The 21,945-nt window shown below is 38.0% G+C and overlaps 1 protein-coding gene across 1 annotated transcript in view; it reads left to right on the top strand.

Moving 5' to 3' along the window:
• The window catches only part of ANK2 (ankyrin 2), a 165,832-nt gene that overhangs the window by 78,803 nt on the left and 65,084 nt on the right, over window positions 1-21,945 (top strand). Inside the window, exons 21-23 of the mRNA XM_050710362.1 lie at window positions 914-1,012; window positions 3,575-3,673; window positions 9,118-9,190. Coding sequence (XP_050566319.1) covers window positions 914-1,012; window positions 3,575-3,673; window positions 9,118-9,190 — 271 coding nt within the window. The remainder of the gene's footprint in view (window positions 1-913; window positions 1,013-3,574; window positions 3,674-9,117; window positions 9,191-21,945) is intronic.

The raw sequence follows: 21,945 nt of genomic DNA, 5'->3' as shown, positions 1-21,945 counted from the left end.
CATGTAAGAACTGTAACAGTTCTAAACTATCACTGTTTAATTAGTTGTACATAGCATTACTTGCATCTGTTGAGTTGTGAAAGAGATGATTCTCAGAGTGTGTTCAGGGCCTGCCCTCAGGCTTTACCTAAGTGTACAGTGACATCAACTTGGTATTTTCTTCCAGTTTATTTTCTGCTTGCTTTCAAACCAATTGCAAATAATTTTGTAAATGAACTGCCTGACTGGATTTACATAATACCATCTCAGATCAACTAGCCAAAGTACACTTTGGCTGTGTTCCTGTATTGTGTAACAACAGAATTGAATCACTGGAGCAGATAACAAACATGCTTAACTGTATATGTTTAATACAGACATTGTGTACATGTTTTTCAGTGTAATTATGGCTTGGCCAGGCCTTTTTGAAGTGAAAGTAAAGCTAAAATGATTGACATTTTTAACAGGTATATGTTGTTAGTCTTTTTAAAAGCAAATGGCATGAAATCATTGCTGTTAAAAAATTACATATTCTTAAATTGTATCAAATATTTTAAAGGGAAATCTTAAGGCTTCTACAGAAAGCAAAAAGGTGAGAGAAGGAGAAAAGTTCTCTGCTTCAGCTATGATTCTGTGTCTTTAGCATACCACTTTAATTTGCTGTTCCTCACTGTTCCTATCCAGAAATTGGCTTTTATTGTGTGATGTAAGATGATAGATGAATAAAAATATTTTCTTTAAGTTTTCATTAATCTGGGGAAAGACTGTTATTATTACTATAGATTTATCATCTTTGGGTCAATTGATGGCCTAATTTCTTTTTGAAATGTCTCAAAAGGAGCAGAATTAAGCAAACCAAAGTGTCTAATCTAATTGCTGCTGGTTGTTACTGTTGTTCTTTGTTTGCTTTTATGGTGACCACTGTGGACAACAGAATGGGTACACCCCTCTCCACCAAGCTGCTCAGCAAGGCCACACTCACATCATCAATGTTCTTCTCCAACACGGGGCCAAGCCCAACGCCATCACCACTGTAAGTCTGTGAAGTGTCTGTGGAATATGTTTCCCTAGATAGTTCTTTCCTTTCCTTTCTTAAGGCTTAATAGCAAGTCTTTGTTTTGGTGCGAGTATTCCTCATACAGCTGGTTGTTAGATGTGTAAATGTAACTTCCTCTCCTTTTCCTTATACTCTTAAGGTAGTTCAGATATAACTCAGTGTGCACTAAGCTGTATATGACATGAAGAAACTGATTTCTGAGCTGCAGTGTCAGACAAGCCACACCTAGTTGTGCTGTGCTTGTTCGGTTGCCCTCTCCATCAATTCTTCTGTCTGTAAAATGGTATCTTGAGAAAGATTTTTCCATAAAAAATAAAGGGAAATCTGAACCTGCGTTTCTTGGAAGATTTGCATCCAGATTTCTGTCCCTCTGTCCACTGGTTCTCTGTTTTAGGTTCTTACTAAGTTCATGGATGTTAATACCTCTTCAAAGACCATGAGTAACCTCTTGCACAGTTCCTTTTCCATGGTCAGCTGGGAATGCAACTGTTCTATTTCATGTTGATGTTGTTGTTAGTCACCTCTACTTGGGCAATCTTTAAAACGCAGCCAGAAAGTCCAAAACCTGTGGTCTTTCCCAAAGTTGCTCCGGCTACCATGTATGTGTATTGTGCATGCTTAAACTGGCACTGGGGACCTGTTTGGTCCTGGAACAATCACATGGGATAATCTTCTGTGAAGTTAGCTAAGATAGCAGTTTATGTGCCGTGATCCAAGGCACCAGTATCCAAACCATGCATCCAAGATACCAGTATATGTGTATCATCAACAAGAAATCTTTAGTCAGCTTCTGGGCCTGAAGGTTCTGCTGGACACATTCAGCCAAAGGTTTCTTTACTTGAATTCAGTCCTCAAGTTGGGTCCGTCATGCCAACTCTTACCCAAATCCAAGCAGAGTCTCAGGAATGTGTCTGCACTGCACAGTTTGCATGCTTTTTCAGATACTAGCTCGGTTCTTGTCCACATACTGCAACCTTTAGGTTGACGTAAGAGAATTTCAACATGAGACAGCTGACATGGGGTTATGGGAGTGGGATGTGGGCAGTTAATGTGCAAGTGACAGTAACAATCACACTATTTGTGCTGTAAAGATGCTTATCTATTCATTTTGTGCTGCTAATCCACAAACCCTGCATTGCTTCAGGGCTGCTGAGCTAGGCTAATGCAGAAGAACTGAAATGATGGGTAACTAAAGCTGATACCGAAGGAAGAGAAACCCTCAGGCCGACACCCTGCACATAGTGCAGTGGTATCACAAGAGAAACCATTACAGTGTGAAGAGCCATACAGCGGCTTTCCACGATTCCCCTAGTAGGCCAGCATGTTGTTCTTCAGTTCAGTGCAAAGTAGTGTAAAATAGTTCAGTGTGCAGCTCTTCATGGAGAATCACGGAATATGTCTCTCTGCCCCCTCCCCAAGTTGAGTGGCGCAGTGCCCACGGACTGCCACATCGCAGAGAAAGAGCCAGGTCACTCAGAGCAGGCTGCCAGTCACGTCGGTCAGTTCTGCAGGGAAGTTATGCCCTCAAAAGAGTTATGGATGATTTAGCAAGTTTCTGATACTTCTTTTTCGTTTTTTTTTTTTTTTTCAAGAAAATATTCATTAATTTTGCTTCCTCTTGTGGCTGGCCTTACGCTACAATGGAAGAGCTCCTCGAAATAAATTGCCATGGACCCTATTCTGAGGCAGTTTGAGTGGAATTTCAAATGCAGCGAGACAGATGGCAATCTTAATTACTGTTCATTTAAAATGAAAGGTTACAATCTATGTTCATAAAATTGAGTTAATAGTACTTATCTCCCAATCTATTTTAATGTTCCAGGTGATAAACTGGAGATAAATATGCCTAAACAATTACTAAATTACCATTGTAATATGCATTTCCTGAATGGCACATCTGTATATCATGGTCATTTAAACTGCAAGTAAATGTATTTACATGGAAAATAATTCCCAACACCCAAGCCTTATATAGGCTTGTTTTTGTGTTTGTTACCATCAGCAGCTTTTGTGTACTTTTTGTACATACATTTTTGTTGTAAGGAGGAATTAAAGTGTATGTGGAGAATATAGCTGTAATCTTGCATTCCTCAAAGAGGAGCTGCACCAGATAAAGATCTTACAGTTTCAACTGGAATTAAAACTGTAAGATTTAAAAATACATTTAAAAGAAGAATATCTTTAATATAAATCAGTTTATGCAAAATGAAGCATGAACTTCTGCAGACGAGACGTACTGTGTAGTGGAATTTGACCACCGAAGGGTTAAAACATACAGCACTTTTTTTTTTTTATTTATTTAGAATAGCAGGCAGATGTAAGTGTGTTGTGTTACCATGGTAATCAGAGCTATAGTCTTAAAGAAGTTACAAAGACCGAGTCAGATGTAACGATAAAAAAAACAGTGATTTTCCTAGGCTGCGCCTTGTTTTGGATGGAAATGCTGGCTCATGCAGTGTTGAGAGTGATCTCATTGGTTCACATCACAATCCTCCCTCTCATTTCTCTCTCTCTCCTCTTCTCTCTTTTTCTCTCCAGAATGGTAACACTGCCTTAGCTATTGCTAGGCGTCTGGGATATATCTCAGTGGTCGATACGCTGAAGGTTGTAACGGAGGAGATTACTACCACCACAACTGTGAGTTGCAGATGCATTAAAATGTTTCTCTTCTTTATTCAGAATGTTGTCTTTCTTTTCTTCCCTCAGATTCCCCATGTACCTCTTTTCTTTTTATTTTCTGGTTTAAGCCCCCCTTTTCTGTTAGAGTTTTGCAAAAGTGCTTTCAATATATTTTTTAAGCATGTAGAAGTGTGTGCAATACATCAGGTTTTACTGAGCCAGTTAACAAATTTTATGTGCATACAGAGGGAAAAACAACTACTGAGGGGCAGAGTAAAACTTTTTGTCTGGAGATGGGTCTGAGCTACAAATCCAAACTTCCCAGAAGTTTGTGAGTTGTTGTATAGATCCTGCCCTGCTTCTCTATTTGTCTTTTTACCTCTCTCCTTCAGTCTCTTCTTACATTTCCGCATTTCTTTTAACACCTGCTGGGGCTCAACCATTGCAGCGCACCACAGCAGGCTTCTTAGCATTTGGACTCTCCCAGCTGTGGACTGGTGCCAAGCTTAATGATGCTCACTAGATGGCTCTGAATCGCATCAATCATTTTTTTCACTCAAGGCACTTTCAGTTCAAATGGATCCTGTTTTTCCAAAATACGGAAGAATTTTTCCTTATGTGTTCAGTCCTCTCACTCTTGGTAATCTGTATTTTTCAGGGTTTGTGAATAGTAGATACTGTCCATCGGCAAGGTGATACTGTTGCTTTAAGCCAGGAAAAAACATGTATTTTGACAAACTGAGAGGGGAAGGCTTTCTCTCCTTGTAATTTTACCTCCCATCTACAACTTTTTTTAGAAGTTAGGAAGGGACAACATCAAAAATAGTGCATCATTAAAGAAATCAATTTTACTATAAATTTCCATTACTGCATTTTATCTTGGAACCTTGTTGTAGGATCATGCTTTTTTTTTTTTTTTTTTTTTTTTTAATGCAAGTAAGATTAGAAGTCTAGAAAACCTATCAGATCTAGATGTCATTTAGGAGCTCACAGATTGCTTAATAGATGCCACTACTCAATTAGGGAGGGGGCTAGGGGAAGGCGAAGGAATGTACTCTTGTTTAAAGAAATGGGAAAATTTGATTTTGCTGCATGCTCATGGCAAGTCTCCTTGTTATTAACTGAGGAAGATGGAATAAAAGTAGCATGGCATAGGGTTACAAATAGAGTGAGCCATAATTTATTAAAGACCTGCAAAAATCAGACTGAGTCAGGTTTGGACAAGGAATTCCAACACAATTCCAGAAGTCTTTTCATAAGGACTGTAGGTTTTTGTTGATACTTCTTTCACTTTCTGATTTGACCATCTAGCACATCACACACGTACAAGCATAAGCACATACATATCTAGAGATTTAAAAAAATATAAAAGCTAGATAAAATTTTTCAAGAAACATTAGCTCTGTTTTCTAAAGTATATATTTTTTTTTGTTCTCAAATGACACCTTTGCTGTTCTTAGTCTGTTCTTTGCTGTGTCCTGTCACCCTTTTTCTATTCAGGCCTGACATAAGTTGTAACTTCCTTTCTATCGTACATTGCATAGCGCTGTAGAACCTTGTACTTTGTCATATATACGTATAATATGTTTAGTAATAATAAGGATCCAACTGTGAAAAGACACCTGTGAGTTATTTACTTTGGTTAAATGTTTCTTTAAACTTCGAGAGTAGTGGACTTTTCAACCAGATACCAGATGCTTGAGATTTAGGACTGAATCAAACACTGAAACTTACTTGCATAGCTGAACTCTAATACTTGCATATGAGAGAAATCTGAAATCTTGCACTGTGTCTGCATACAAACCGCTATTTTTAAAAGCCAGGTGGGAACCCTCAGTGAACTCAGCAGATTTTTCAGATATGAATTTGTCTGAATCTTTTACCTTAGGGATATACAGAATGTAAACCTCTGTTGTTGATGATGATGATGGTAGTTATTGTTGATTAAACACAATTTTGAACAAGTGCTAAAAAGGAGGGATAAATAGCAGGCACTCACAGGCACTCCCTGCAATAAAGTTCTCCAAATGATGAGGCTGGTATTGCCAAACCAGCATTTAGCATTGAAAAAAGGTACTGTCACCATAGCTAGTTCATTCTCTGAGGTTGTAGCAGAGTGATGCATGGAGGATGTTAGAGGGGCTGATGCTTTATTAATATTCAAGTCACTGCCATTTGAGATGAGGAAAAAATCTCCGGTGCCAAAGCCTTTGGTCTAACTTTGAACAAATTTTCCTCTTACTTATACAAGTATAGTTGTTAGTGGAGCCACATGAATACAAAACAATAGCGTAAGGTGCACATATTTTTACTCTGTTTAGAGATGAAATGGAAGTAAAACAGAACAAAGACTTTCAAAGGTTTACTGTGCAATAGAGTTTGGGGTTATTTATACAAATAGGCATAGTTTTCTTTTAGACAAATTAATGCACAAGGAGCCTTGTGATTTTTTTATGCTGTACTGCTGTTGAGTAAGCAATTGCTGAAAGTGCATGCAGGTTTATATAAATCCATCTGAATTATTCTGTGTGAACACATGAAATTCTGGTCCTGCAAAGAAAGTTTTCAAAACAGAAGCTTAAAGTGAAGTCCAGAATAGAGTTCTCAGTGGCATAAACAGTAGTGAGTGGGCCATTCATGGAACTGGATAAGGATTTCAAATTTTGTATTTGTCATTTTTAATGTGCCTATCAATTAAAAAAATCTAATACATAAAAAGTTTTTGTTTAAAACAACAACAACAAAATTCCCAGCTTCTGTTGGGAATTGATGTAGCATTAATGATTCTTACTGAGTTCAGTGTTCCAGAGATGGTATTACAGAGTTTTTCTTCTGAAATACAGTCACACATGCACACACACATATACACACACATTGATTCATTTTTCCAAACTGTGTTTCAATTGTTAAATTATGTAAAAGTTTTCTTATACTGAAGGGAAAATCAGGAAATAAATACAGTATCATTACTTCTTTGTAAATAAATAATAGTGCCTGAGGTTGTTATTATACAGGAGCAGTACAAATCTAATTTATGAATTAATTGATGCTGTGATAAATGGACCTTATGTACTAGGGTAAGCAGATCTAAGTGAATACAAAGACGATACACAATATACCTGACAGGCTGTGGGGAAGATACTCTACACCTGTAGCTTGTGGATCCGTGTATTGTAGCATCCTTTCACTTCTCTGTTCTTCTAAGTCAATGGGTTTTGTACATAAGCCAAACTGGGGAAACAAGTTTTCTTAAATAAATTTTGGTAATACAACAAACATGCAAAAACTAGCATTTGTGACTCCTAGGCAGTCCACTTCTTTCCCCTTTCTTCAGAACTTGATCATCTCCTTCTGCCTTTGTTTTCCTGACTTTTCTGTTATTTTACCTGGGGAACCCACAAACTGGCAATAGCAAATCTGTGTTACAATTTGTGTAAATATTATTATAATGGCAATTAGGATGCCAGTAAATTGGTGCTTATGTACACTTTGGTATTTCACTTGAAAAATGCACAGCCCCCTTCACTTGGGTTTATTTCTTTAGCATGGTGCCAGTGATATTTTTTTATTATTATTATTTTTTAGTGTAGGATGCATTTGTTAACTCATTGCTGTATTGTTGAAGAGACAAGGTCAATGTCACCTGAACAATAGCATGCTCTCCATCTGTCACAGCTGGCTTTGTCACCCTACTGCATTTGTATCTGTGATAAACTGTAGGGATGCAGGGGGAAAAGTCAAACATATTGGTGGAGGCATCCAGTGAATATAAACGATTTTTTTCAACACAGCACATGTGTTACAAAAAGCACTGCAGCAGAAATAACTGATTTCCTGAATCATGGTTAAAAGTAAGTTTAGGAGACCTAATTGGGATTACCATTTGAAACAAATGTCATTGTCCTTTCCCTGTACCTCAGGAGAATTGAGAACTGCTGTCACAGTTAAATAAATTTTCAAAAATGTAAAGCAGGCTCTTTAAACAAATTTCCAAAGTAATTACTCTATTGGTAACTTTGTTAGTTTTGCAAGTGCAGTATCTTAGAGTAATTAAGAATGTCATCTTTGTCAGCTTGTTAGAAAAGTAGAAATATGAGGCAGAATCTGGAAAATACCTGGTAGGTTTTGTGCGATGGTAACGGCTATTGACTTCGCTGCTTGATATCAATGGGCATTTTCCCAAAAGCACGTTGCGTAAAGTCCTGGGGATTTGGCTGACATTAATTAGCACTCAGATTGTATGCTCTTTCACTGCTTCTGCGTATGATGTTAATTTATGCTTGATAGATACCATCCACAATGGGGAGTGAACTACTACCTCAGTGGGAGTTTCACAACACCCACGGTCTCCTGACATTCCCCTCCATGCCAAAGGGGCACATCTGCTGCCACATGCCTCGAGGGGTGACGAGTTCACTCCCCTCCACAGCTCCTCAGTTCAGCTGACTGTACAGAGCTGGGTGGAGCCAGGGAAATATTTATTTTTCTGTTGTGACTAATGCTGTTATGATCACTGCTCTTGTTTAAGTCCCTGACATTTTGTCTTTTGTATTGGAACACTGAAGAGCTTACTTCAGACAGCTTTCTCACACCTTGCACTTCTTGCAGCTTCTCTCATTGTGTTATCTACTTTTCTGATGTCTATCTGGATGCCAAAAGGATATCCTCCATTCTTAATTCAGCACCCCTAGGCATCTCGTGTTTCCTCCTGGAAGTCATTTATGCAGATAAAATCACATATAAAAAAAATCTTCCAGCATTCTCCTGCTCTGTGCTCTTGCACTTAGTGTCTTTTGAGCTGTACTTGGCCCATGCTTGCCCTGTACCACAAAATCAGAATCTCCAAATAACATTGTTCTGATGTATACATGATATGGGGGAATACAAATGATTTATTAAAGGGATACCATTAATATGCAGTGTAGTCAGTTCTGGGGGGAGTGGAGGAGAAAGAAATGTTTCTAGTGATCTGTGTAGATCCTTCACATCTTTTTTCAGTTTCAAAATTTCACATCATTCATAACTTCATTTCCAAATGCTTTACGATTTAATAATTTCCATATGCCACATGCAACTTCGTGAATCTCTTCTGTAGACATTACCTAATTCATTTTAAAATCATCTTGGAAACACTGAACCGAATTGTTCTGCATGCACCATTTATAAATAAATTTGCTGTGAACTTGCTATTCTTTCTTTTTTTTTTTTTTCTCTTCTGACTAGCTCATTACCTTTGTGTGTGTGTGTTGTAGTACTTCTCTGCCAGAGTAAATGTCACCCTATACAGCACTGAGAACAGGAGCTTCTGAAGTAATGTTGAAAAATATAGTTAGGGAAAGGGGAATCACATTATGAAATGTCTCAACAGATCCTCACTTCTGCTGCTGTTGAAAATATTCTGTTATAAACTTTGCTGCCTCTTTTGGTGTTTAATTTGAGGATTGATGATTCTGTCTTTGCAGACTGTAACAGAGAAGCACAAGCTAAATGTACCTGAAACAATGACTGAGGTTCTGGATGTTTCAGATGAGGAAGGTGAGCAACTTTAAGTTCCTATTCCATATCACCTATGTGACCTGTAATACAGGTTTAGGATAGCTGCTTCCGTACTTCTACATCTTCGTTTTGCAGTGCTTGAAATGATGATCTGTGTAATAGCATTTTTTTAATGATGTAATCATTATGGCATTTGAATAAGTATGCCAAAAATTGACCCAAACCATAACACAACTTCTTTTTTAGGAAAAAAAAAATAAATAAAAGCTTACTATCTTATCTGAACCAAATCAGCAAATGCAAACATTTCCCAACTTGACATTTCAAAATTTAAATGTAAAGCAGTCCCAAAGCTGGAATTGACCCTCCCATAAAGATGAATTTGAGCAGTAAAATTTTTGGATCACAGCCACTTATTTCAGATACACATATCTAGGAGTTCTGCTTAATTGGAAACATTCACGTAAGAAGATGCATAAGGTGGAAGGTGAGGACACTGTTCCGTAGAGGGAGTATTTGGCACACGCAAATCACAGATGCATACAGCATGACATAAAGTAACAACATGCTAATAACTTTGGCACTTTGGTCCCAGACTTTATTGTGTGCACAGATGAGAGGCATATGTTGTATTGCTTAGCTAAGTCCCAAGAAAATTTCTGTGAACTTCTGTAGGGACTGATAAAGCACTGTGGTTTTAAACAGCAGAGAGTTAAGGAAATAGCTTAAAAAAAATCCCTTTCTAAAAGCTCTTGAATGGCATCTTACAAATTTTAATCACTGGGGCAACTAATATATATACATGTACTTGCAAAAATTTTCTAAGTCCTTTTTGATAATCAGAAGTGTTAATTAATACTACAGTATCTTACATATGTCATATTTTATGGTTACTATTCTTTTGTATAAATAATTTGTAGAGAGGTTGTAGTTTCAAAAAATCCAAGGGATTTAGGAACGCAAGTTCTTTTTTATTTTCTTTTTTCCATTTTTTTTTTCTTTTTACAAAGAACACAAATGCACTTGTGGTTTTAAATTGTTCTGGAAGTTACTCACATTCATATTCCTAAACTGCTTGTATTACTTTGCGAATTATGCTGATAAATGAGTTACACTTGGGAAAATACTTTGTTTAGGCTCCAGATACTATTTTTTTAAAATGCTTGCAAAGCTGCAAGTCAAAGCAAACAAGTGTTTATTTGTTCTGTTTATTTATTTTATATTCAAAATAAGCTATTTTCTGCTGCAAAATGATCATTTAAGTTCTTTGTGTCAGGCGTATTAATGCTGTATTTTCTCTGTTTGAAAAACATCCAACTGCTTGTATAATTATGATGACAAAAGACCTTTATATTACCTGTAGCCTTATGTTCATTTTGTTTCATTTTCTCCCATTCTTGTGAACTATCGTTTAGCCATCTTTAAATCTGCAGAGCATAGTATGTTTATCTGCTTCTACAGGATTAATATTTAGGGTATTTCTTTTTCTCAAATCAATTTGTATGCTGAACAGCCTTTAAACACTCTGATGATGAACGCTTCAGTGATGGGGAAGTATATAGTGGCAGAGGTGCTGTTAGCAGAAATTCATGGAGTAAGATTTACAGACTTTCTCTTTTTGTTTTACTTGGTTTGTTTGTTTTATTTTTGTGTGGAAGCAACACAAATTTGCTTAAGCTGGGTGCCTAACACTGCTCTTTTTCGTTACTTATAAAGTGTGGCTGGGCTTGTGTGTCCTGAAAGGTGGGAGGAATAAGGGAAGCCAGAAAGTCCAAGATTTGTTACCTGTATCTCTAATTAGTTGGCCATTAGAACTTACTGTGGCCATCCAGCATGACTAATGCTCTCTGGTGCATTGAATTAACATTCTCTGCTTCCTGTTACCATCTGACACCTACTGTTTGTCAATAGCCAACCAATATGATATAGGTACTCGGGCATGTTGCCTCTCAGGGCTGCACTGAGCACTCACACCAACAGTGCCTCCGTCTTTGATCCTGCTGCAGGTTGCTAAGCAGGTTGGCCACAAGTAAAGCACCTCATGCCATTGTCCTTGTGGAAACAGTTTCTAGAAGCAAAATATTGAGGATGTTGAAAAAATGGCTAACGTGGATGGTATTTATTACAGGAACATAAAGTAGCTGGGGGCAGAAAGAGTGGAGAACTTTTTAATAAAGAAGATGAACCTTTAGTGGTTGTGTAGTCTTTATAAGTGGCTTGCAATAAGGTTTGTCTAATACTGTGTTCTTGGCAGCTTTAAAGTGACACAGTATGTTCTGAAATAAATTAATGTGACATGGTAAACCTGCCAGCTGTAAGCATATAATGATAAAGTTGAACACAACAAAACTACTGGAGCAAATAAATCCTTGAGGTTCCATGGTGGAGCCTGTTCATCCCTGGTGGTTAAGTATTTTGCATTTTGCCTGGAAAACAGTTGTCTTGCATAATTAGTATACTGTTACAATAATAATACAGTATTCTTACTCCTAAAATCCAGTCTTAGCAGTATAAAGTAAAGGACCATATGGTCTATCAAATATTTTGGCTTGGTAGGTAATTCTTTAATTTTCATGTTTAGCACTAGCATTATTTAGAATTCTTTACCTTTTAGCATATCTTAAAAATCCTACTTCATCTGCTCTAGGCCTATTATGTGGTTCTAAATACGTGAGATACTCTGTGGCAGTAATGAGCCTTTCCTGCTTTGTGACCGTGCAGTTTTATTTAGCAGTTTTTTTATATACCACATAAATACACACATGCACATGTGTTTCTTACTGCTGCTTTCTTTGTTTGTAGTACTGCCAACCATGAAGAGTGTTTAAGGATAGTCATACATTGTTAAATCAATGTTCAGTAATGGTCTGATATCGGAAAAAAAAAAAAAAGGTGAAGAATGTGCTGCTCGGGATTACACTACAGATTCCCACAGGCATAGATGTTAAGTGATGTGATTCCTGAAATACATATCCAAGCCAGCAGAAATGCCTTGTGTGCATACAGTCATACTATAAAAATGTGCATTTTTTATCATCGTATCTGATTTTGCCATTTGTCTGTATTGTGACAAGTTTTAGTTCTGTTAAAGCTGTTGCCACAAAAGAGGCAATTTGCACTTGAGGTGTCCTTGCAGCAGTAATGGGCAAGTACTGCAAAGTATCTTTTAAAATTTGAGTGAAATCTACAGAATTAGTGAAGTTAAGCACAGGCAGATGTTTCTGTTAGGACTAAGTCAGTGCAGACACACTATGAAATCTAGACTATTTTTTTCTCTCATATGTTAATATCGTATTGAGGAATATGTTGCTGTTCATCTGTACTCATTTCTTACATTATTTTTGTGGCTAAAGAACTGTACAGACTGCTGATGATTTACCTTTGCGAATCCCATCTGAGACAGAACAGCAAGTGTAGCTCTCTATACAGACCAGTCAGTAAAAGAGGTTATCAAAGAGCTCTCACTTATGTCTGTTTGGACCTCTATCTTCAACTGTTTTCAACCCATTTACCTTTTATAAGCTTCACTGCCTCTCTGAGAATAAGTTCTGGCTGCTGCAAGAAGTTGTCATAGGTCTAAACCACACGTTTCCATATCCTGCATTATGTCAGCACAAACATTGCACCATGTGGTGAACCAACCCTGAGAACTAATGTATCCAAAAATGAATCTTTGTTTGTTTTTACAAGCTGTTTTTCAGCCAGACTACTTTTGCAGGCAGAAGGGAATAGAAAAGGTGAAGCAGAAGGTGAGACACCATTGTAGTGGCAGCATGCCCCTGAGATGGCTATCATAAAGGTCAGTTCACACTGCACAGTCGTTAATGCTGACATTTTCATTGCAAAGAAGGGTTAGACAAAAGTCAAGCAAACTGTCACGTGCAAATAGTCAATGGAGTCTCAAAAATCAGATGGCATCACAATATCCAAAGAAAAAGCATCCTTATCATGAGGAGTGCTTGTCTAAAAGTTGGTAGAGATTCACCCCAATGCCTGGTTGAAACACAGGGTTGTTTTTTTTTTTTTAAATTTGTATTTCTTGAAAAAAATCTAAAGGCCATAAAGTCATCTTAAAAAGAAAGACAGTAGGACATCGAATTTGTTGAAATGTTCATAAAAATGGAAACAGCATCATTGCATGTCCTTAAATAATTAAAAAAAAACAAATATATGCTAGTACCTATATATGGTAGTGACCCTGGGTCAGATTGTTGCATTTTTCCTCTCACAGAGTTGCTCCTTTTTCCCCCTTTTAGTTGTCAAGCTTGATCAAAATTGCGATACTGCATCATTTAAACATATCCACAGTAACAGTATCTGCATAACAGTGGGGTTTGCTATCCCTTCATGGCTGTGCATCAGTGACAGTGACATATCTGTATACTATTGCGCTGCCTAAGGACAACAAAAATGTGATCTTAGATTCTAAAAAAACTGTCTACAGCTAATCCATTCCCATTTACATCAGATTTATGATTTTAAAAAATATCCATTTTATGGATTAAAAGTTTTTTCCAGAATAGACCTTTTTTTTTTCATTCTAGACAAAGTGTCAATGAACAGAACTTCCAAAGTTGCTCATTAAGTCTGGTTCAGATATACATGATCAGTGGAGTCAGGCCATGGACTGAGAAGTTACTGCTTTGCAGATATACAGTCCTGTAGGGTTCAGGAATTTATTTCTGTACCACTGGTGATTCCTGAGTGACCCTGTGAAAGTCAGTGTAATTGTCTTGGGCCAGTTGTTGAATGGAATAATGATAAGTTGCTTTGCCTGGCCCTTTGGGACCATGGAAGAAAATGCTGCATGCACCTGTCTACCTGTCTTCATAACTGCTTGTCTGGAACTAACGGACTACCTCATTAGTATTATGAATATTGTTATTATAAAATGATAATGTGCTCTGATGCCCCAAAATATTATTTTGTCAAAGAGAACATTTTCTGTTTGTAGTAACTGCAGCTTGCACATCGATAAAAATACTGAATTCCACAATAGTACCTCTAACAGCAGTAAACAATGCTAAAATGTAACAGCGAGTACATTAATGTTACTGTCATATGCATGAGAAACGAGCAATTAAATCTGGGCAGAATTCATTTATGTTGTATATGCACATCATTCCAATGAAATAGTGGCTTAATTAGTGGAAGACTTAAGGAGTAATTTGCCTAATAAAACCTGGAATTTAAAGTTGAAGCCAGCAACTGTTCCTGGTAAGAATTCCATAAGGTGCTGTTAGTGCACGTTAAAACACTGTAAATTCAGAATAACACCACTGAATTAATTCACACTCTAAATTAAGCATCTTATAACTAGTGGTATAAAATATACCCAAAGACAGTTGATTTACAGAAGTAAATCAAAAGCTATGTATTGAAAATTCAACTGAAAAAGGGAAAGAAACGTGCTCACAAAGAAATAGGAAGTGAGTGTTAATTCTTAAAACTTTACTTACGAGAACCTGCACAGAAAATATGCCTATATCAATCCCAAATTTTTTTACTAATTTTTATGCTTTAGATGCCCTAAAACATTTGTTTTACAGATGGTTTACATTTACAGCTGGATCATTTTAACAAGGTCATCCATGATGATGGGAATTGGTTCTCTGAAATTAGTTATACTTTATCTTTTTGCCTGAGCAAAAGGAGGATTTAAAAAAGAAATTCTTAAAAGTGTCAGATATGCCAATGCCACAGCAAATCTGAAGAATGGTAGCCTTTTTTTTTGTCTGTGTCCTGTTAATGCAAAAGGTTCTCAGTCTAATGGTTAGCTGCTCAATTTTTCTCTTATAGCTTTATTGACATTGTTGCTAGGATCTGTAAAGAAAAAAATATAACAAAGGCTTACTTGAATTTTTCCACTGAAATCTTTCAGACAGAATATAGCTTTCATTTCTTTTTTTATATCTGGTATTGTCATTACAAAGAAATTAGACCTATTTTTATTGGGGTAGAATCTGCTAAAGATTGCTCATTTGTAAACATTTTAGTACTGAAAAATAGGAGATTGTGGGTAGGCTGCGAAAATTTTGGCAAGTTTTAAAGAAACTGATGTTCTTCATTTGCTTCAGTGTTGTTGACAAAAAATAGAATTGACCAGATTAGCAATAATAAATGATGTCAGTGAAATCCGTAGGCATGATCAAAAGTACAAACACGTTTGTGCAAAGAAGGAATAATGCATGTGCATGACCAGGAGACACTACGGTATTTACTTATACGTTCTGTCCTAAATTGTTACTTTATGAGCAATGTTGAGCCTTGCATTATTTTCTGCAGAGATTGAAATCTCTGAATCTGAAAAAATCTGAAACACGGGGAGCTACAACAGATTGTTCATTCAAGCAAATCAAATCAGCATGTTAAAAAGGAGAAATGTATTTTTGACTAGTCATACCCATCTGATTGGAAGATGTCTTTAAAGCTGCTAGATGTTATTCCTACCCCTGGCTGGTTAAAAAAAAGTCTGCTTTTGCATTTGCATGAACCTTAATTAGCTGAAGATTGTCCCAATCAGAGGAACATTACCCATTCCTTGCACAGCAGGTATCTCGGGCAGTTGTTCCCTCTGGAACAACACAGCTGTGACTTGTGTGTCAGTATATAACATTTTATAAATCTTATAAAAAGTGCTACGTGAAAGAGAGGTACTTGCCATGTGAATTTCATAAAGGCAAAATTAGTAAGTAACTGGTATCCTTGGTAAGAAGGAAAAGACCATTTCCCCATCGTTTTCACTTTAACAAGTGCAGAATCTTGGTGAAGGTTTGTTCTGAGTCACAGATGTCCGTACAGCTAGAGCAAACTTTCCTTGCTTAGTGCCCTATGTAAGTGTTTCATATTGTGAGGGAATTTCTTATTTCATAGATAACACTTACCTGATTTAAAGTGAATTTTCTTCTTCCATGAGAATAAAGCATCATTCTGGTCAGGAACAAAAAGCTGAATCAGTTCTCCATCACCTTCCCCAATATGTTCTTTTAATGACATTTCCTGCTCAGAAATCTCAGTGGGATCTGCTTTATTGCTCCTCTTGAAGCCATACAAGGAACTCATTCAAGTCCCAGGTTGACTGTACATCCCATGGTAGCCGCACCACACCTCAGACCTGTCAGCGTGCCAGTTAATATGTGTGACTTTCCAAGGTTTCTGTGGCTTAGAGAGGCAGGAGTAGCTTGTCCTGTTCCAGTTCTAGAAAGGTAGTGCTTTTCTTCTTTGTTACCTAGATCCAACTTAGCAACTTTATAAATAGCACTGCTATTACCTCTTGTATTTCAGGGAAACTCCTAGTGTGGGGGAGCCATTAAATAGAGGGTCGACTTCAGGGAACTGGAGGTGGCCAAGGGAAGTGTCAGAGAAACTCTGTGTTATGCATTTCTTTTGAGATGCTTACATCAGGACTTAAATATTGCAGTAAAAAATCATGCTTACCATAGCTGTTCCTTCTCCATCTGTTACTTTTAAGAAGCAGCACGTATGTGGGGAGCTGTAGACTTATCTGCATGTAGCAGAGAAAACGGTAATTTTGGCAAACTCACATGGCTGTATCTGGCTTTAAAAACATCTCTTAAAGGCAATTTCTGGCAGTTTCTATCACAGCCCTCCTTCTTTCGTTTTTTAACCTTTTCCTACATTTTCTGTATGTTTTGTTAGAAACAGTTCCAAAAGAATTCTCCTGCAGAAATTGTCTGTTGCAATTCACTTAAATAGCAGGAGAGCTCTGAGGGAACAGCCTTTGTCACTGCTTCCCCAAAAGAGTTGATGCTGTAGATGTATATCCAGAGTGCGGTGGTATAAAATTTAAAACTGCTTATCTGATCAAGCATTTGCATGTGACAGTAAGGAGGATATTTTTTAGGGGGGGAAGCTATTCTCTTTTAGAAACATTAATCAAGCACTTCTCCAGTTGGCTGATACTGACTTGCTAAGGTGAGAATTGCACGTGGCTGCGTGCCCCCAAAGCTACTGTCTCTTCAACGTTATTTTGCATTTAAGCATGTTTTTGTTGAAAGATCTTGGAGTGGTTCCCAATTGCTGCTTAATTTAATCAGTTATATAGGTAGGAAATAACCACTGAACTAGAAGAAAGGGACTGGACCTATCAGCATGGGTCTCCAGCTTGGATGGTTTGATAAAATCCCCTATGTTCAGCCAAACCATCACTGAAGGAGCAGATCTGTGGTCTCAGCATGCAGTCTATTTCTCTTAAGAGTCCATTAAATGATTTATGATGCTCAATACCTGTGTTGAAACACGTGTAATCATCAGCATCAAACTTATTTTGTTTTTTTCTGTACTCCTTGTTCAGAATAAGACAAGTACTTACTTTTCGAGTGGCCAGTCAGATATTAAAGATCTGCCTGGGTGCTTCCCTTCATGCTAAGAGACCTCTTAGCAGTGGATCTCAGTTACTAATGTCTATATTTGGATAGCGTGGGTTCTTGGTACACAGAAATAATATGTGATTAGCATAAATGGAAAAACAAAACAAAAGACTGGTAAGAGTTATCATACAACGTTGCTGACTTGAGTGAAAATTTGATTAGTTGTGGATTTTTGTGAGCAGGCTGTTTGAGTCTATTTAATGCAATCTCTGAAAACAGCTCTGTGTAGCTCTTACGGTGACGGGCAATGGTATTTACTCAGCTCCCTAATCTAGGCGAAGAGAAAAACCTCCAGGCAGCTGAATTTTGAAAGGGCTGGTGAAGGGAAGGTTCTCGTTCATGCTGGGTGTGTTTTTTGTGTGCCTGCCTGCCTAACTGCACAATCACTAGCCACACGCAGTGCTGATTGCTCCTCAGAGGCTGAACCATGTGCCTTATGTTTCATGGTGGTGTGAGGCTCCATCGAAGCTGCCTGAAGGTCAGCAGTATGATACCACTGCGGCTCTTTTAGTTCAGTTTCTGTGGCAGCAGCGTCTTAAAGGTTCGGGGTCCTCAGAGAACTAGCTGGTCAGTTTTTTTGGGTACATCTACAGCACAAAACAGAGCAGAGGGGAAAACTTCCCCCATCTTGGTTGCACATCACGGTGCAGGATTGTGTGGGGATACCTCTCGGGTGAGCTGCATGACCTTGCTGCTGGCTTAGGGGCTACTGCTGTGGGATAGCTCATTTGCTCACATACAGCCCTGAATCACCGTGGCTGTTGTGCTTCTGAGCCGGTGTGTTTGCACCACTCTGTACTCTGGTACACATGGATTCACCAGCACAAGAAAGTCCATGCTGTGCTTTGCTGCTTAAAGTAGTTATGCCTTTGGTTGGCTTGGTTAAGACAAAGATTTAAGACTAACAGAGCAACCATTTAATGTAGTTTTCACTTGCCCATTACTGGTTTCTTTATTGGGCCTTCCTCGCCTTAAGCATAGTGGTTAAGTCCTAAAGCTTATTGAATTTTCAGGTTTTGATTCTCAGATTTACTGTCTCTTTTTTTCCACCTCTACATCCTGTTTTCTTCTCATCTTTCCCTGTCTTTACTCACCTTGGATCCAGTGCTGCAAAGTGCTGCATCCCCCTTCTGCAGAAGAGGCCACTCAATTTAATAGGTTTTGAAGGCAGCCAACAACTCATAGAAATGTTTAGCACCTTTTTTTACCAGTTCCACATCTCCTTCTCCCTTTTTTTCCAAGAAATAGGCCTGGAACCTTATGGACAACTTAAGCTGTCCCCATGACCTCTTCTCCTGCAACCTGACCCTTGCCAGTCCCACCCTTTGTTTCCATCCTCTTGCTTCAAGTGATTTCTCTCCTTTTCCTCTCGCCTTCTGAGGAGAAACGAAAGAATCCTGCATGTCACAAACCTGTACAAAATGTATGATTGTGGGGGTGTGGGGTGCTTGCATTTTGTTCCAAGGCATTAGTTTGACCACTGGAAGCAGATTAGTGGACGAACTGGATCACTGGTGGGTGTGCAGTGGGACTGTGACACTTTGTGTGTTATGGGAAAGCTACCCGTTGTATTGGGAACTATTTGCACTCTGCAAAATAAAAATAATAGCAGCAACAAGTGCAGGAACTCAAATATTTGCCATTTTTTGTTTAAATACTAAATATAGATTCCTAGGTTTGGAGATTTTTTGTTTGACTTCTGTTGTTCAAGCGTCCTTTCCAGTAAAACCCCAGTGTTTCTTTTAGAAGAGTCCAGCTGATTGGTACTTCGTTCTGTGTATTCTCCTTCTGTTCGTAACTCCCTAAAGGAGATGACATTATTCAGAAATTCAGATTTGGACAAAATCTTTAGAGATATTTGAGAGATGAGCAGTGGCAGTGATGAAAATGGAAATTGGAAAATTTTGAAAATTGAAAATTTTCCTATTTTTCCAATTTCCAAAAGGGAAATTGGAAAATTTTGCACAGGAAATCTTGTAAGATCAATGTAAAGGGCTATATGTGTCATGAACTGCTTAGTAAGTGGAGAAAACATGACTGCCATTAATTTGGTGGGGAACGTGAATGAAGCATTTCCAGCATGATTAAAAGGGGTCATTTCTTGTACTGCTACAAAACTGTCATCCAGTAAAATGTGCTGTGTAAAGAAGCTCATGGTCAGCTGAATGTGTAATTTCTTCTCAGCAGATAACAAGTCTGTATGTTTTTGTACAAATTCCAGCACAATGAGTTGGCTGAGATTCAGAAGTAGAGCTGTGTGAGATATTTTAATGACAACACTGAGATATTTTAATGACAACGCAGTGTTACTGGCAGGATGAATGAGTGCTTCTTACACAGACTTAAAATAATTCCCGTTGTATGTGTGCAATTGCCCTGCAGACCTGACATTAAGACTCTCAGGTAAGCACAGTTGTATGAAGAGTTATGCTGCTGCACAATCATTTATACTTAAACACATTTTTTTCTTCATATACTAGGCCATGCAATTTTTTTTAGGAGTTCTGGTTTCATTCAGTGAAGAAGGAAGGGCACAGGGCTTGGTGGGGAGTGATATTAACTTCTGGTTCCCTCACTCAAGACTAGTATACTAGCAAGTAAGCTGCATTACCAACAGATAAATGTTCTGAAGACATTGCAAAGAAAGGCTGAGAGAGTTGGGGATGTTTAACTTGGAGAAGAGAAGGCTCCAGGGAGACCTTATTGTGGCTTTTCAGTACTTAAGGGGGCTTATAAAAAAGATGGAGAGCAAATTTTGCTTGGTCTTATAATGACAGGACAAGGGGGAATAGTTTTAAACTAAAAGAAGGGAGATTTATATCAGAGGTTAGGAGGAAATTCCTCACTCAGAGAGTGGTGAGGCCCTGGCACAAGTTGCCCAGAGAAACTGTGGATGCCCCATCCCTGGAGGTGTTCAAGGCCAGGTTGGATGAGGCCCTGGGCAACCTGACCTAGTAAGATGTGTCCCTGCCCATGGCAGGGGTTAGAACTGGATGGTCTTTAAGGTCCCTTCCAACCCGAGCCATTCTATGGTTCATGTATACTCCTACTACTGTTTACAGATGTTCACATCATACAAAACTGCCAGTGTTACTTAGACCCATTATTGACAACTCTTAGATGAGAAGCCAAAGTTGAAATAAGAGTAGAGATTTGATTTTGTATTTTTTAAAGGATGTGGGTGTGATGGAAGTGGTGAAGATTTTGCCTTTGTTTCTATTATAGCTGGAATGTCCATTGTGATTACTAGTATCTAGTTATTCACAATATAACTTGATATTCCTTTTATTGTTTGATTAACATCATTGCCTTAATATCTTTCAAGTTTTCACTAAGCCCTCTGCTTTATAATTTGACATTCCCAGGAAACAGGAGGCATCATCTGTCAGAAGGCAGGAAACATGCAATGATTAAATGCATTTCATTGTCTTCTGTGAAACTGTGCCCAGTTTCTCCGTCTTAATGTGGGCAGATGGAATTTTCAAGAGCTGTTGTCTCTATACTGCGAAGACTTAGGGCTCACTTTTATATATAATACTTGTGTACACACAAAAAAATCTTTAAAATCCCAAAGCTTACATGTTTTTAGGTGAAAAAATTAAAAATGATTTATTTATTAGCTGAAACATCAAGATAGAAAAACTAACTTGATTTGTTTTATGAAAACAAATACCAAGTTTTCTTCCTTTAGGAGTGAGCACCACTCATGTACTTCGTTGTGCTAAGATTTTGCAGGGAAAAAAAAAAGGGTGCTCTACTAGAAATAGCAGCAGTAGCATTAATTGTTTTTTGCAACCTTGCTTTGTTAGGTCTTTAGATCACACAGGAGACAACTGTCCTGATGCCCAATGAATTCTGTTTCTAACAGTGCAGATACCACTTGTCTAACCCTTGCAATCCTTTGTGTTTCTGAGCATATCAGGGTGAATTCCTGCAGCTGGGACGTGTAGCTGCTGAATACTGTTCCTGTATGACAGCTGCAGTCTTCTTCACATAACTGAACAGGAGCTTCAGGTTCTTCACACTTGCCAATGCAGCTGAGAAAATGAGAAAAACTGAACACATTGATGGCCAGCCTGGGGTCCTGTTGTGTGCTTTTTTGGGCCACACTAGGCTGCTGGCAGGTTCACGCTAACCAGTGCAAAAGTGGCTGAAATACATAATGTCTCTGTGAATAAACTGTGGAGAGAAACTATCTTGCAAATAGGAATGAAGAGAAACATCTACATGCTGCATGGCAATTTAAGCTGTTTTGTTTGTCTGCCAGGAAAAGCAAACAATGACTTCATATAGACAGAATTCCTCGGGAAAATCATTTTGAACCTGAAAATTCAAGTTATATGTGCAAAAAGGTTACTGTATCAAATAACCAATTATCATTTAGGCTTTGATTCATTATGAATT

The sequence above is a fragment of the Cygnus atratus genome, chromosome 4 (genome assembly GCF_013377495.2).
Source record: "Cygnus atratus isolate AKBS03 ecotype Queensland, Australia chromosome 4, CAtr_DNAZoo_HiC_assembly, whole genome shotgun sequence".
In the NCBI taxonomy this organism is placed as follows: domain Eukaryota; kingdom Metazoa; phylum Chordata; class Aves; order Anseriformes; family Anatidae; genus Cygnus; species Cygnus atratus.
Note: the sequence above shows the minus strand (reverse complement) of the source record. Positions and strands in the feature narration are given on the sequence as shown.